The sequence below is a fragment of the Urtica dioica genome, chromosome 2 (genome assembly GCF_054948205.1).
Source record: "Urtica dioica subsp. dioica isolate 48M chromosome 2, U.dioica_male_clone48M_v1_H2, whole genome shotgun sequence".
NCBI lineage: Eukaryota > Viridiplantae > Streptophyta > Magnoliopsida > Rosales > Urticaceae > Urtica > Urtica dioica.
Window position 1 is genome coordinate 36,235,008 of NC_142757.1, and position 14,456 is coordinate 36,249,463.

At 47.5% G+C, this 14,456-nt stretch overlaps 1 protein-coding gene across 1 annotated transcript; it reads left to right on the plus strand.

The window, feature by feature from the left end:
• The first annotated feature begins 1,067 nt into the window (after positions 1-1,067).
• Positions 1,068-4,282, plus strand: LOC149404557 (putative disease resistance protein At4g19050). Its single transcript, XM_089607584.1, has one exon. It carries the CDS (start codon positions 1,068-1,070, stop codon positions 3,999-4,001), a length of 2,934 nt encoding a protein of 977 aa, XP_089463710.1. The 3' UTR covers positions 4,002-4,282.
• Positions 4,283-14,456: the final 10,174 nt, after the last annotated feature.

Here is a 14,456-nt window from a genome sequence, read left to right on the forward strand (position 1 = left end):
AAATATAAGTTATTATTGCGTCACTTAACGAGGATTTTTAATGATATTTTCCCAAAATTTATCTGTTTAGTTTTTCTTTTATGAAATTATCAATAACATTTTACAATGATAAAGGCTAAAACAAGCTGCTTTATGAAATTTATATTTCAGTTTGGCTAAAAAGTTATAGGATCACTCTATCATTAATAATGATGTAACTTCTCTTTGAAAAAAAAAATAAGGACAATTAGGCTAGTAACTCGATAGTCTATTCTCATTTTAAAACATAATTCAAACTTTATTTTAATAAAATAATAAGAAGAATTTGTTGAAACTAACTGATCTCCAAACTTTTTTTTTTAAGATAGTCAAAGTTTTATTTTATTTGGAAAATAGTTCATCAAACCGAAATAAATTAAACTAATAAAAATAATTAATTATTGTTTTAGTTAATTGAATTTACTTCTACCAGGGTCAAATAAATTGAATTAAAATAAACAGTTAATTTAATTTATTTCAGTCTACTAAAATATTTTTTTAATTAAATAAAACTTTGACCGTTATTTTAAAAGAAGGCTAGACTATTGATCTAATTTCGCAAAAAATAATTCACCAGTCTGCATTAAATTAAATTAATTTAATTTACTGCAGACTGGTGGACTACTGTTTAATATTTTAAAGGTAGTTTCGTTGTTAGTGGGGATTGAACTCACAACTTCTACTTTAGAGATGATGTGAAATTACCAATTAAATTATATTAATTATCATTATGAACTATTTTTTTAATAAAATAAAATTTGTACTAGAATTTTATAGCCAATGAAATGGTTAGGTGCAATAAATTTCTGAAAAATATATGATGTGGTTAAAACTTATCACGCACTCGTGTCAATTGTTCAGGTTAATTTTGATGGCTAATTCTTTTACAAGTAGAAAGCATAACGTTTATAGTTTCCATTTATTTACAATAATAGCAACTTTCTTGTTTAAAAAAAAAAAACATAATAATCACTTTCACACAAAAGAGACAGACAGTTCATATTTAATTGCTAAGCAAATTCTTATAGTTTTTTTTTTTTTTTTTAACGATGACGAAGACGAAGACGAAGACGAAGACGGGGACGGAGACAGAGACGAAGACGAAGACGAAGACGAAGACGGAGACGGAGACAAAGACAAAGACGGAGACGGAGACCGAGACGAAGACGAAGACGGAGACGGAGACGGAGACGAAGACGGAGACGGAGACGGAGATGGAGATGAAGACGGTGTTCATTGACGGAGAACGCCTCGGCCGCGAAGTGCTCGATACGTTCTTCAGGCGGGAGGTTAAGGAGTCGCTCGAGACGCTCGTCGTGACGAATCCGAGGCTGAAGAATCTCGACTTCCTCGCCGGAGCGGATAAGCTCCGGATCTTGGTCCTTCGCGGCTGCGGTGACGTGCTTGAGAACATCAACACCGTGGCTGAGCTCAGCTCGTTGACCGTTCTAGAAGTCTCCGGAGCGACGCACCTGCGTAGATTCCCCGACGGTTTTTTCGAGAAGACGACTCGGATCCGGAGCCTGAACCTCGCCGGGTCTCGGGTCGAGTGGCTTCCTTCCCTGTCGTTCGAGAAGCTGACCTTGCTCCGGTGGCTCGTGCTGAGGGACTGCTCAAAGCTCGCCGAGTTGCCGAGCCTGAGAGACTTCGTTGATCTTGAGTTTCTTGACGTCTCTGGGGTTAGCTCGTTGGAGAAGTTCAAGAACAAGAATTTCGGAGAGCTCAAGAAGCTCAGGGCATTGGACTTTTCCCGAGCCCATAGCGCCCCTCTGCCTTTCGTCCACAGCCTTGAGAGCCTCACTAGACTGACGCTAGAGGGGTGTGTTGAGCTGACGAGGCTTCCGAAAATGACCGGCTTGTCCGGTCTCCGAATTCTCGAAGTCACCGGGGCAGCGAAGCTCAAAGAGTTCTACGGACCTTGCTTGGAGAAGAAGCAAGCTCTCGAGATCCTCGATCTCTCTGGATCAGCGCTCCCTCGCCTTCCTTCCAGCTTCAATCACCTTCCCAAGCTTGAGCGACTCAACCTATCAAACATGGCTTCACTCGAAGACTTCAAGGACATCAGCTTCTCCGAATTCAAGTCTCTCAAGAGCCTCGACATTTCCAACACAAACGTGAAGACGATTCCCGACCTCTCGAAGCTCGAAAACCTCTGCAAGATCTCGCTCAGAGATTGTCGAAAACTTGAATCCCTTCCAGCAATGGAAGGGCTATCGAGCTTGGAAGAAATCGACCTCTCTAGAGCGGTCGAGCTCAAGGAGATTCCAGAGCAGGCCGCAAATCTCCAGGCTCTCCGGCGGCTCTTTCTCCAAGATTGCAAGAAGCTCGAGAAGATCGCAGCCCTGACCGGCGGAGCCCTCGAAGTCCTGAACCTCTCGGGCTGCGAGGCTCTCGAGGCAACGGAGATCGAGAATCAGCCCTTTGGGAGCATGGCTGGCCTCAGCGATCTCGATCTCTCCGGGACTAAGGTCCAGAGCCTGACCTTTCTCAGATGTCCGGACAGCCTCCGCAAGCTCTCACTACGGAACTGCCTCAAGCTCCGAGAGATTCCGGAGCCGGAGTCGCTCTCGCGGCTCGAAGAGCTAAACTTGTCCGGCGCAAAGTCCATTCAAAACGGGGAAGCAATGAAGTTTGGGAATGCGACTCGGCTACAAATTCTCAACTTGTCAGAAACCTCGATGCATGTCATGCCGGCCGATTTCGCAAAGTGCACTGAGCTCAGAGAGCTCTCACTGAGAGGATGTGTGTTTTCGGAGGCCAAGATCGAGATGCAGAGTCTCACAAACATGAAGGATTTGGATCTCTCGGAGATCTCTGTCGGCTCGGAAAGGAAAAGCCTGAAGTTGGACGATATCAGCGGGATCGAAAAGCTTTCGAGGCTAAGAACTCTTCGCCTATGGGGTTGCGAAGCAACAAGCTTTCCGTATTGGGTCTCGGGCTTAACCGGTCTCGAAAGCCTTCAATTGCCGGATTTGGAGAGAGTCAAAACCTTAGATTGGGGACGGATAAAGCGCCTCCCAAAGGATCTCAACTGGGAAGAATGCAAAATCCTCGCAATCGCAATCGACGGCGATAATAATTATCCGTCAATCTCACTAACTGACGCGAAAATCTTGGAGGCTCTGAAGAATAACCCGAAGAAATGGGACGAGAGCTTCCAAAGGTTCTGCATCTACATCTGTCCAATCGCCGGCTCCGAAGAAGACGACGACGTATACCGAATGAGAGATGAAAAGTTTTTCGAAGATCTATACATGGAGACAATCTGGTGCCCCGAGAGCCTCCGGAGAAGGTTTCTGGAGATCCGAGGGTTCGAAAGGTTCCCCGACGGGCTCGGACAGGACGCCCTCGGCCGGGTCGATTGCCTCTCTCTTGTCGAGGACAGTTTCGTCAAAAGCATGTCCGACCTCGGAGCCGAAAGCTTCGAGGCCATCACCGGACTCTGGCTGGATCGGTGTGGGAAAATCGAGACCGTCTTCTCGCCGGAGAAAGCCGTGAAGCTCGGGTCGGGATTCAGGATCTTGTGGGCATCCAATCTGGCTTCTCTGACGAGCCTCGGGTTTCATCACGTTCAGGGAGAGAGCTTCAAGAGCCTCGCGCAGCTTTACCTCGACTGTTGCCCTGTGATCGAGTACGTTTTCGAGCGTTCGAGTAGTGTGCCGGAGAATCTCGAGATACTCGAGGTTACGTTCTGCGGGAAGCTCAGGGGCTTGGTCAAGTGTGAGTCTTCGTCGTCGTCTTTGCCCGATTTGCCGAGGCTTCAAGAGCTGTGTCTGATGGAACTGCCTGAGCTGAGCTCGTTCGGGGTCAGCTTTCGGGGTCTGCAAAAGGCAAAAATCGACGGCTGTCCGAAGCTGGAGAAGCAGAGCTTTGTCGATAGCATCGGACGAGAAGTGGAAATCATGTGTATTGAGGAGAGCTGGGAAGGGATAGCCTCCGAGAATCCTACTCCTTTTACTCCTTCTCTCAAATCTGACAAGTGATCAGTCGTGTGATATATATATTATGTTTTTGTCTTTATTTTGCATTTACAGTTTGTTTGGTTTGAAATATTTCAGTTGATTTACGATGATTGTGTGAGGAGTGAGTGAGTGTCTTTCTGCTGTTGTGTAATAATGATTTGCTATATTGGTGGAAGCGCTACTATATGCGTGACAGATTTGCAGGTTGACGATATCTTGTATTATAAATACTACATGTGATTTGTGGAATTGATGGAATTCTTCAAATATGCCATTTCACTTTAAAATAATATTTTATTGTCATCCTTTCCTTACAGAATTAAATTAGATTTGTTTGCCATCAGAATTTTATTTTCATATGTTTCCCCTAAAAAATTATCATCTCTATATTCTAAAACTTTAAAAACTAAGCCACAGAACATTACATTCCATGTGTTAGTTTTGTGATAAAAGATTGACGAAATTTCAACAGTTTTTTTTTTTTTTTTTTTAATAATTTGCACGGAATATTCTATTATAAAGGTTAAACGCTTATAGATTCAAAAGAATGACATCTTAGTACTATATACATGACTAACTACTTTAAAAGTTTATCTAGCACTAACACGGCGCTTGTTTTGTGCATCCTTCAGATAATAGGAAAGATATAGAATAAATTAAAATTCAAGCACACAAAAATCTCTATAATAATAGTCGCAAAAATCCGATTATCATGAATGTAACTATCAACATGTATACACAAAAACATTACAAAGATAGTGAAAAACGGAAAATTCATCTCCAATCCAAACCAAAACAAGTTTTACAAAACAATAGCGTAAAATACTGAAAACCAAAATGAACTTGAAAAAACAAATCCAGAAATAAAAATGAATTTCGTCACGAGTATAGCAATGCTATTATGGAGTTTGACTCCACAACACGACTCTCATTACACTACTGCCGGTGGTGAAGCTTGCCGCACTATTAATAACAAAATCATGGTCATCACACCGCCGCTGACAACCAAGATCATACCGTTAAAATAATGTATTTCTACTATTTTTTTTTTAGACTATGTATTTCTAGTATTTATACTACCTAGTCAAGTAATTTTACTATTTAAAGTCCAAAAACACTAATAAAATGTAAACACTTATACAATCAAAAGAACGAAATCTTAGTATTATACACATAACTGACTTATTTACAAGTTTATCTCCGCTAACACCGCGGTCGTTTTGTGTATCATTCCGGTAAAGGGAATGATATTGAATAAATTAAAATTCAAGCACACAAAAAAATCTCTACAATAATACTCACAAAAACCTAACGGAAAACCTAAATCGAGATAGTGGAAAGTAGAAAATTTATCTTAGCCAGCCACGTGTTTTTCAACTTAACGGCCTTGGTATGACGCAACTGAAACGTAATATTACGTAGTTTTGCGCTGAAAAAATATTAGGTATATTAGTATGATTTTGGGAAAACATTAGGTACTTCTGTCGCTATTAACTTGGGCTAAAACACTACTACAAATATGGGCATCAGGTGCGACAAAAGTCGCACCTGATGCCCACAAAGTCGCACCCGATAGTACTATCGGGTGCGACTTTAGGTGCGATGAAGCAACCGAATTCTTAGTTGCAACAAACTTTTGCTTAAAAATCTTTTTTAAACTAGACTTAATACTACTTTAAAATGCCCATATTTTGTCTCTCACTCAGGCCCCCCGAGTTAGTCAAGCCGCCTATGTGCATAACGTCTCCTCGTCGATGATCGCCGTCACCATCGTTCCATGTCACGTCCAAACCTCCATCGATCGATGTACCTCGTCTTTTCTTCTAATGCCGCCCAACAAAAGTCAAACCTGAAAGCAAGACAGCTGCACTTGTTGTTACTCTTTTAAAAACCGAGGGCTAGATGATTACCTGCCTCAAGTGCGAAGAAAAACCACTGCTTCTTTCAACCTTATGGCAAAAGGAAACCTTGGACGATGAGACTCCTGTATTTATAGCTAGATTGGGGCTAAGCGATTCTCGCAACAAGAAGGAATAGACTACAGTGAGATCCACTCATTTATAGTCAAACACATGTTATTTAGAGCAATATTTCTCCTATTGCTAATTTTTTGGGAATTAGAACAGGTGAATGTCAATACTGCTTTTTCTATATGCAACAACCAAAAAGTTACTAAATTGGAGATAGACTAACAAGGCTTTGCTTGCTGCACAAGACCTGCTATGGACTTAAGCAGTTCCTTATGCAATGGTATCTCCAGTTTAATCAATTCATAATTGAACACATGTTTAATAGAAGTGAATATTATTGGTATGTATATTTCAAATGCTTAAATAAATGTACCTTGATCTATTTGTTTTTATATGCTAAATGACATGGTAATTGTGTGTGTCAGTATGAAGCTAACGTATTCAAAGAGCAGCAGAGAATGCGATTTCAAATTGTTAGTGATGATTGTCGTTTGGACTCTCATCACACTTTATTACTGTCGTATTTTACTCTACCTTTACTCTGCTTATGTACATGCCAAGATGGCTTAAGTAATGTGCCACGCTGGCATATTCTGTTACGTAATTGGGTCCTTAAATACCCAATGATGTGACTCGTGTACCTTTTGAGACATTCAATACAATTCTCATTTATTCTGATTCTCTCGTACAGATCTGAGAATCATCGTGGTATCAAAGCTGTGATTTTTTTCCGATCCAGCTTCGACTACTCAGTAATGGCGTCGCACTCGTCTTCAGTCTCCAGCAAGTCATCTACGATGTTTCAGAATGCTCCTACGTTTGATGGGCATCTAAATCAGTTACCGATTCATCTTGATTGGCACAATTTCGTGCTATGATGATCTCAAGTTCTTCCGACTGTCAGAGCTCACAGGTTTGATGGCATCATGTTCGGCACTACTCTGACTCCAACTCAGTTCATTTAATCGCGAGATGAGTCTACTCAGACGGTGATTCGACTATCAAATCCACAATATGAAAACTGGTTGAGGTATGACCAATTTCTCATGATCTGGTTGTTTTCTTCCATAACGGAGTCTATGCTTGGACACGTCAACAAGTGTAGAAGCTCGGCAGAGGTCTGGTTCATGATCAACAGACTCAACTCCACGTCGTCCAAAGCCAAATCTCTACGGCTTCGTTTCCTACTACAGACAACAAAAAAAAGGCTCAATGTCGATTGATGAATATGTTCTCAAGATGAAGATCATTGTCGATAACCACAATGCCTCAAGTCATATCATCAGCGATGACGAGCTGATCATGTATATCCTAGGCGGAGTTGGCTAGGAATATGAGTCAGTAGTTGTAAACTTGACCTCAAGGCATGATGATTTGACGTTGCAAGACTCCAATCACCATGGTTTATCTGCTAATCTGTCAGCAAATACGGCTTATCATCATCAGCCAAACAGAGGAGGATTCAATAGAGGCGGCAGATCTGGACCGTACCGTGGTGGATCTCAATGAGGAGGTCAGTCTCAAGGCCATGGAGTAGAGGTCAATTTGAAGGACGTGGAAGACCTCAATTCCAATTATGTGGTCGCCTTGGTCACATAACAAGCAAATGTTTCCACAGGTTTGATGTTCACTTTCCAGGACTTGATCCAAGCCAGAGTCAAGCTCAACCACAACCTCAAGCAAATCAGGTTCATATGGATGATCAGCAACATTTTGAAAAGGCTTACTACACTCAAACAACAACACAGGCAGTTGATTACAGTAATGTGGCTGAACTCGAGCAAGTCACACAGCCACAAGTCAACCTTGCAAGATACATCGATGGTGCGACTGAGCCTGCCTGGTATCTGGATAGTAGTGCAACAAATCACGTCACCTCTCGGCTTGACAATTTGAGCATCATGTCTAACTACAAAGGCAAAGCCAAATTGGCTGTAGGTAATGGCTCTCTCCTGACTATCTCTCACGTTGGTAACTCTATCCTTCATGTTCCTTCATCACATAGTCATCTCAAGATGAATAACATCCTTCATGTCCCTAGTATCACTAAAAATTTTCTAAGCATCTCTCAGTTCACTCGTAAAAATCATGTTGTCATTAAATTCAATTGTGATGCTTGTCTTATCAAGGATAAAAGAGATGGACGTGTCCTAGTGAGTGGAGCTGTTAGAGATTGTTGTTGTCAATGGTGCCCACAAGAAGAGTTGTAGTCTTTATTTTGTACATTTGATGTAATAAAGTCTCATGAAGACTCTTGCTTGTAATTGCCTATTCATTTAATAATAAAGTTGAAACGTTCATTCATTCTTTCTTTGTTTGAAGCTTTATGATAAAACCTTAGTCTTTTAGTCCATAAACAAACTTAACAACTTACGAAGAGACAAATGTAGATTTGCATGAACAAACTCTTCGTAGTTTGCTTAAAACGATATATTCGCAATCTTAGGGTCAAAGGACTATTGACCTCAGTATGATTGTTAGAAGAATCTATCATGTCTGGTTATGAGGCATTGAGAGTTGGAGACTCTATAGTTCTTCTAGGTATCTTCCGAAGGTACTGAATTGACCAGTGCACTTCTAGAGACAAGATAAGAACAAACCATTTAACCTCTTATGTCTCGAAGTCACTATGTATGAATTGCATCATGCTTACCTTAATCCTGAAATGAGACATGTCATTTCACACCTTGGTATTCTCATTTGAGAAAGTCAGAGTTCGGACTTGTTGTCGGTCGTTTTCAGAAAACCCGAGACGCCAAGAAGGCACGTCGCTCAAAGGGCCGATGGTCAGGCCGGAGGTCCTGAAGAGCGGCAGGTCTTCAATCCTTCGCCTAAACTCTTGACTCCTCGAGTCGAGCTTCGCTCCTCGGGTCGAGCCTTGAGTCAATCTACTCGAGTCGAGCTTCGCTCCTCGAGTCGAGCCTTGAGTCAATCCCCTCGAGTCGAGCTTCGCTCCTCGGGTCGAGCCTTGAGTCAATCTCCTCGAGTCGAGCTTCGCTCCTCGAGTCGAGCCTTGAGTCAATCTCCTCGAGTCGAGCTTCGCTCCTCGAGTCGAGCCTTGAGTCAATCTCCTCGAGTCATTCTCGAGTCGCTCCTCGAGTCAAGCCACTAGTCACTCTCGTCAAGAGGAAATCCTCATATTTCACGTGGGAAGGATGGCATTCGAAGGCCCGCAAGAGCCCGGCAAGACGAGCCGCCCACTACGCACACAACGCGCTGCGCCGGCCAGCCGGGCAGCAAGCAGCGCGCCGCGCCGGCCAGGCAGCGCGCCGCGCCAGTCAAGGCACCCTGCGCCGCGCGTCCTGCGTCGCGCATCCCGCGCCGCGCCCGGTGACCCGCGCGCCGCGCCCCCTGCGCCGCGCGCCGCGCGCCGCGCGTTGTGCGCCGCTCTTTGTGCGCCGCGCGCGCCGTGCGCCTCCACTTGATGGCATGCGCGATCCTAGTCCCACATGGACGAAAAAGGGACCTTCTAAGGCTCCCAAACACCTATAAATACCCTCTCTCATTGAGGGGAAAACCGTCCCAAAATATCCAATAATTCTCTTCATCTCTTATCGACGCGCTCGATTTCTCTGCTTCTCTGGATGCCACATTTGGCCTGAAGCAGGTTCTCCTCTCTCTCCCTCGTTCTCAAAGGTCCCGAAGCACTCACGGGAACTTCCCGGACGTCGCTCCCTTTGACCGAACGTTCTCCGGTGCTCAAGCACGCCCCTAGGGTTCTCAACTAGAGCTACCCTTGCGCGTCTAACACGCTAGACGCGTACGCGATCTCCGAAGTTCTGAGACGCTGCCGAGGACTCCTCGCGCCCCGTTTCCTTCGTCGAGCACGCCTCTTCGCCAAGGCTCCACGCCTCATACTGCGTCACACACGCTTGAACTACGTTCTGACCTGATCCCACGCACGGGTACGTAGGCAGCCGACAACCAAGGCACGGTCACTCATCCTCCTCACCCCCTACCTCTCCCGAGAGGCGGGTTGATCGGAGAGAACCCTAGCTCGAGACTATCGAGTTCACACTCTTGGCCCGGGTGCGATCACTTGGTCCGGCCTTGGATCGAACCGCCCGAGGTTTTAAATAGTTGTTCATTTTCGTGCGACAACATTTTGGCGCTAGAAGGAGGGGACTTCCCGACCTGTTCAGCCCGAAATCCCTTCTGTTCATCTTCTTCTTTTCTTCTACAAACTCAACTTTCTCGAACTTGAGAAAAGATGAGTACTCAACCACCCGTACGTTCTGAGGGCGTGAACAATCCCGAAAACGTCACTGGGACCAAGAAATACTTCTTGCGCTCCCGAGCGCATGGTGACGAAGAGTCGCTCCATGAAGAGAGCTCGACCCGCTCACCATCTCCATCTCCAGATAGCAGGGACCACCGCATCATGGAGTTGGAGGAGAACGTCCGCCAACTAAAGGCAAAGAACGCGAGGTACCACAGCCGACTGGCTGCAAAGCAACCCGCGCATAACGCAATGACCCCCAACGGGGATCCTGAGAACCTCAACGAGGAAAGCCACGACCGTGACCCTGACTATGAGGGTACTTGCGATCCGGAGGATATCGAGACTTCTCTCACGAAGGACGGAGGACTCCCCGCCATGTTTGAAGCCGGTCCTTCGAATCCCCTACCCCGGAAAGGCGACGCGCCGGCTGCTTCTCAAGAGGGAAACTCCCGACGCTCGGCCCTCGACCGACTAGGTCAAAGGGAGAATGTTACGGAGAGTCAGGGCACGCGGAGAGCGCGCCGTCGCAGACGAAGCCTGCGCCTCCGTATGTCCAGCCCCGATCTTAGGGATCACCTCACCGCCCAACGCATTGAGCGTGGCGATGACTTAAGAGAGCGACTAAGCTCTCGGCCAAACGTCCCCGTAGCAGCCCCAACTAACGGGAACCGCCGCACGGGTCAAGGGTCAAATGAAAGACGACAGATGACTCCTCCCGAACAGGGAGTTACTCCGACTACCGGTCTCGATGTGATCACAATGATCCACAATCTTCGAAATGAAGTACGAGATCTCCGAGAACACGGAATAGGCGGAAGTGCCTATGGGGTCGTTGAGGAGAAGTCCTCGCCTTTCACGGCTCAGATATTGGCCGAGGTATGTACGGGAAATTTCAAACTCCCGAACCTCGCTCCATATAATGGAAAAGCAGATCCTGCTTACCACATCCAGCACTATGAAACCTGGATGACGATGCAGGGTGTCACTCCCGGCGCTATGTGCCAAGCTTTTAGTCTTACCCTCGCCGGACCCGGCTTCGAGTGGTTCAAGAACTTAAGGCCGGGAAGCATCCGCTCGTTCAAAGACCTGAAAGACATGTTCCTAGCACGGTTCGCTACGTCTATGGTCCAAAAGAAGACCAAGATGTACCTGTGGTCAATCAGGCAAGAGGATGGCGAGTCTCTTAGACGATACCTCGCCCGATTCACTGAAGAATCGAATAAGGTCGATCGCTTTGACGACAAAGACGCAATCACCGCCATCACTGAAGGCTTGCGCACAAGTGACTTCCTTAAGTCCATCGTCGGCCGTGTCCCTTCTACCATGGCCGAGTTAATGACTCGAGCCAAGACCTTCATGGGAGTCGAAGATTACCTCGATGGTCGCAAGGGCAATGATCAAAGCCCTCACCACCGAGACGAGCCTAGCGACGAGCAAGGAAACTCCCGTAAAAGGCGAAACAGAGGAGGTCAGACTTCTAATAGCCGACGTCCGATGCCCCAGAAGCCGCGACTTGCGGAAGACTTTAAGGGCTACTCGTCGTTCACACCGTTGAACACAACGCCGGAGCAAATCCTAGCTTTAGCGCGTGACAAGTTCACTCCCCCGGCTCCAATGAACAAAGATCCCGCGACTCGCGATAGATCTAAATATTGCGAGTTCCATCAGGAATACGGTCACTTGACCTCTGAATGCTATAGTCTTAAAAGGCAGATCGAGGCATTGATCCAACGGGGTGAGCTAAAAGAGTTCGTGTTACGCATGATTAGCGCTGCGGGCCCCACCTCGAACAGACCACAGTCTGGCAGGGGAGGAGGAACAGCCGCTTCTGCCGACCGAACCACGGCTACTGCCAATGCCAATCCACAACTCCACGTTGTGACCACCATATTGGGAGGTCCACAAGATGGAGATTCGGCCCGACAACGGAAAAAATTCCTAAAGGCCGTGGCTCAAGAAGACGCTGCTATGCACGTCAACCTCACGTATGAAGAACCTCCGTCCGTGCCTCACGAGACGATGCATTTCACCAACAAAGAGGCCAAGCGAGTTGTGCATCCGCACAATGACGCAATTGTGCTCAAAGCCCAAGTAGCTAATAACTTGGTGAAAAGAGTTCTCATCGACAACGGCAGTGCTGCCGACATAATCTTCAAGTCCACCCTAGAGCGCATGAAGCTCGGGGGGCTACGCCCAACTCCGACCCAAACGCCTCTATTCGGGTTCACTGGGGAGAGAGTCATGATCGAAGGCATCATCGATCTACCGGTCACCTTCGGAACTCCCGGAAGCATTGAAGTCGTTCACATGGTCCCATTCCTAGTGGTCGACCAAGAGTCCCCCTACAACGTAATCGTTGGGCGACCCACGTTGAACCGGCTAAGGGCAATCACTTCAACATACCACCTACTGGTGAAGTTCCCTACCAAGGATGGAATCGGCATCATGGCTGGAGATCAATCCCAAGCCAGAATATGCTACATCCAGGGAATCGATGGAAAGACCGCTAAAAAGACGGTTAACACGATCTCTCAGCTCAGAGATAGCGACGAGTCGACCAAGGTCCTCCGCGAAGTCCATAAAGACACCTGCATGACACCCAAGTGCAAGGTAACGGCGTCCTCATCAGGGACCCCACACGGTCTACCAGGTCATACATGGACAAGACACCGATCTATCGCCTGTGGAATGCGGAACACTTGAAGAGAGTACTACCACTAGCCAGCGCTCCCCCCATTTTATATCTCTGCTTTCTAAACATTCAATAAGGCCTACGAGCCAACGTTTTAGGATTTTAATTTTTTTGCAATATTAATAAAGTTTGATGTTTTTCTTTTAAAATCCACTTTATCAAAGATTTTTAATCATCAGGATTACACTTGTAAACCCAAAACTCGGGGGGCTAGTGCTATAGGCAATGGTATGTACACTAAAAATCCTCTAGAAAGTACGCTCCACAAAAAGAAAGCACGCTCCATCCAAACAAAACACCCGAACATAAAACGGGAACAAGCGTGCACGAAAGACGCCCCCGCGGCGCGCCCACGAGACATCCCCGAGATGCAGGCTAAAGACGCCCACGCGGCGCGCCCACGAGACATCCCCGAGATGCAGGCTAAAGACGCCCCCGCGGCGCGCCCACGAGACATCCCCGAGATGCAGGCTAAAGACGCCCCCGCGGCGCGCCCACGAGACATCCCCGAGATGCAGGCTAAAGACGCCCCCGCGGCGCGCCCACGAGACATCCCCGAGATGCAGGCTAAAGACGCCCCCGCGGCGCGCCCACGAGACATCCCCGAGATGCAGGCTAAAGACGCCCCCGCGGCGCGCCCACGAGACATCCCCGAGATGCAGGCTAAAGACGCCCCCGCGGCGCGCCCACGAGACATCCCCGAGATGCAGGCTAAAGACGCCCCCGCGGCGCGCCCACGAGACATCCCCGAGATGCAGGCTAAAGACGCCCCCGCGGCGCGCCCACGAGACATCCCCGAGATGCAGGCTAAAGACGCCCCCGCGGCGCGCCCACGAGACATCCCCGAGATGCAGGCTAAAGACGCCCCCGCGGCGCGCCCACGAGACATCCCCGAGATGCAGGCTAAAGACGCCCCCGCGGCGCGCCCACGAGACATCCCCGAGATGCAGGCTAAAGACGCCCCCGCGGCGCGCCCACGAGACATCCCCGAGATGCAGGCTAAAGACGCCCCCGCGGCGCGCCCACGAGACATCCCAGAGATGCAGGCTAAAGTCGTCCCTCGCGACGCACCAAAGCCGCCTACATGGCGCAACCTAATACGCCCACATGGCGCACGTAAGTCGCGTAAAGGCGCAGCCCGTAAGACGCCTACATGGCGCAACCTAAGACGCCTACATGGCGCACTTAAGACGCCTACATAGCGCACGTAAGACGCGTAAAGGCGCAGCCCGTAAGACGCCTACATGGCGCAATATAAGACGCCTACATGGCGCACATAAGACGCCTACATGGCGCACTTAAGACGCCTACATGGGGCACGTAAGACGCCTACGTGACGCACCTAAGACGCCTATATGGCGCACTTAAGACGCCCACATGGCGCAACCAAGTCGTCCCTCGTGACACACCTAAGTAACCTACATGCCGCATCTAGGCCATCCCTCATGACGTGCCTACGATGCCTAAAACAACGCACGCAGCCGTCTCTAATGACGCGCTCCGAGTCACCGCAAGGCGCTGTGTATGATGGCTAATCAGAACGCACCTGAACAGCCATACAAGGCGCAACTCATGTCATCTTCACCACCGCC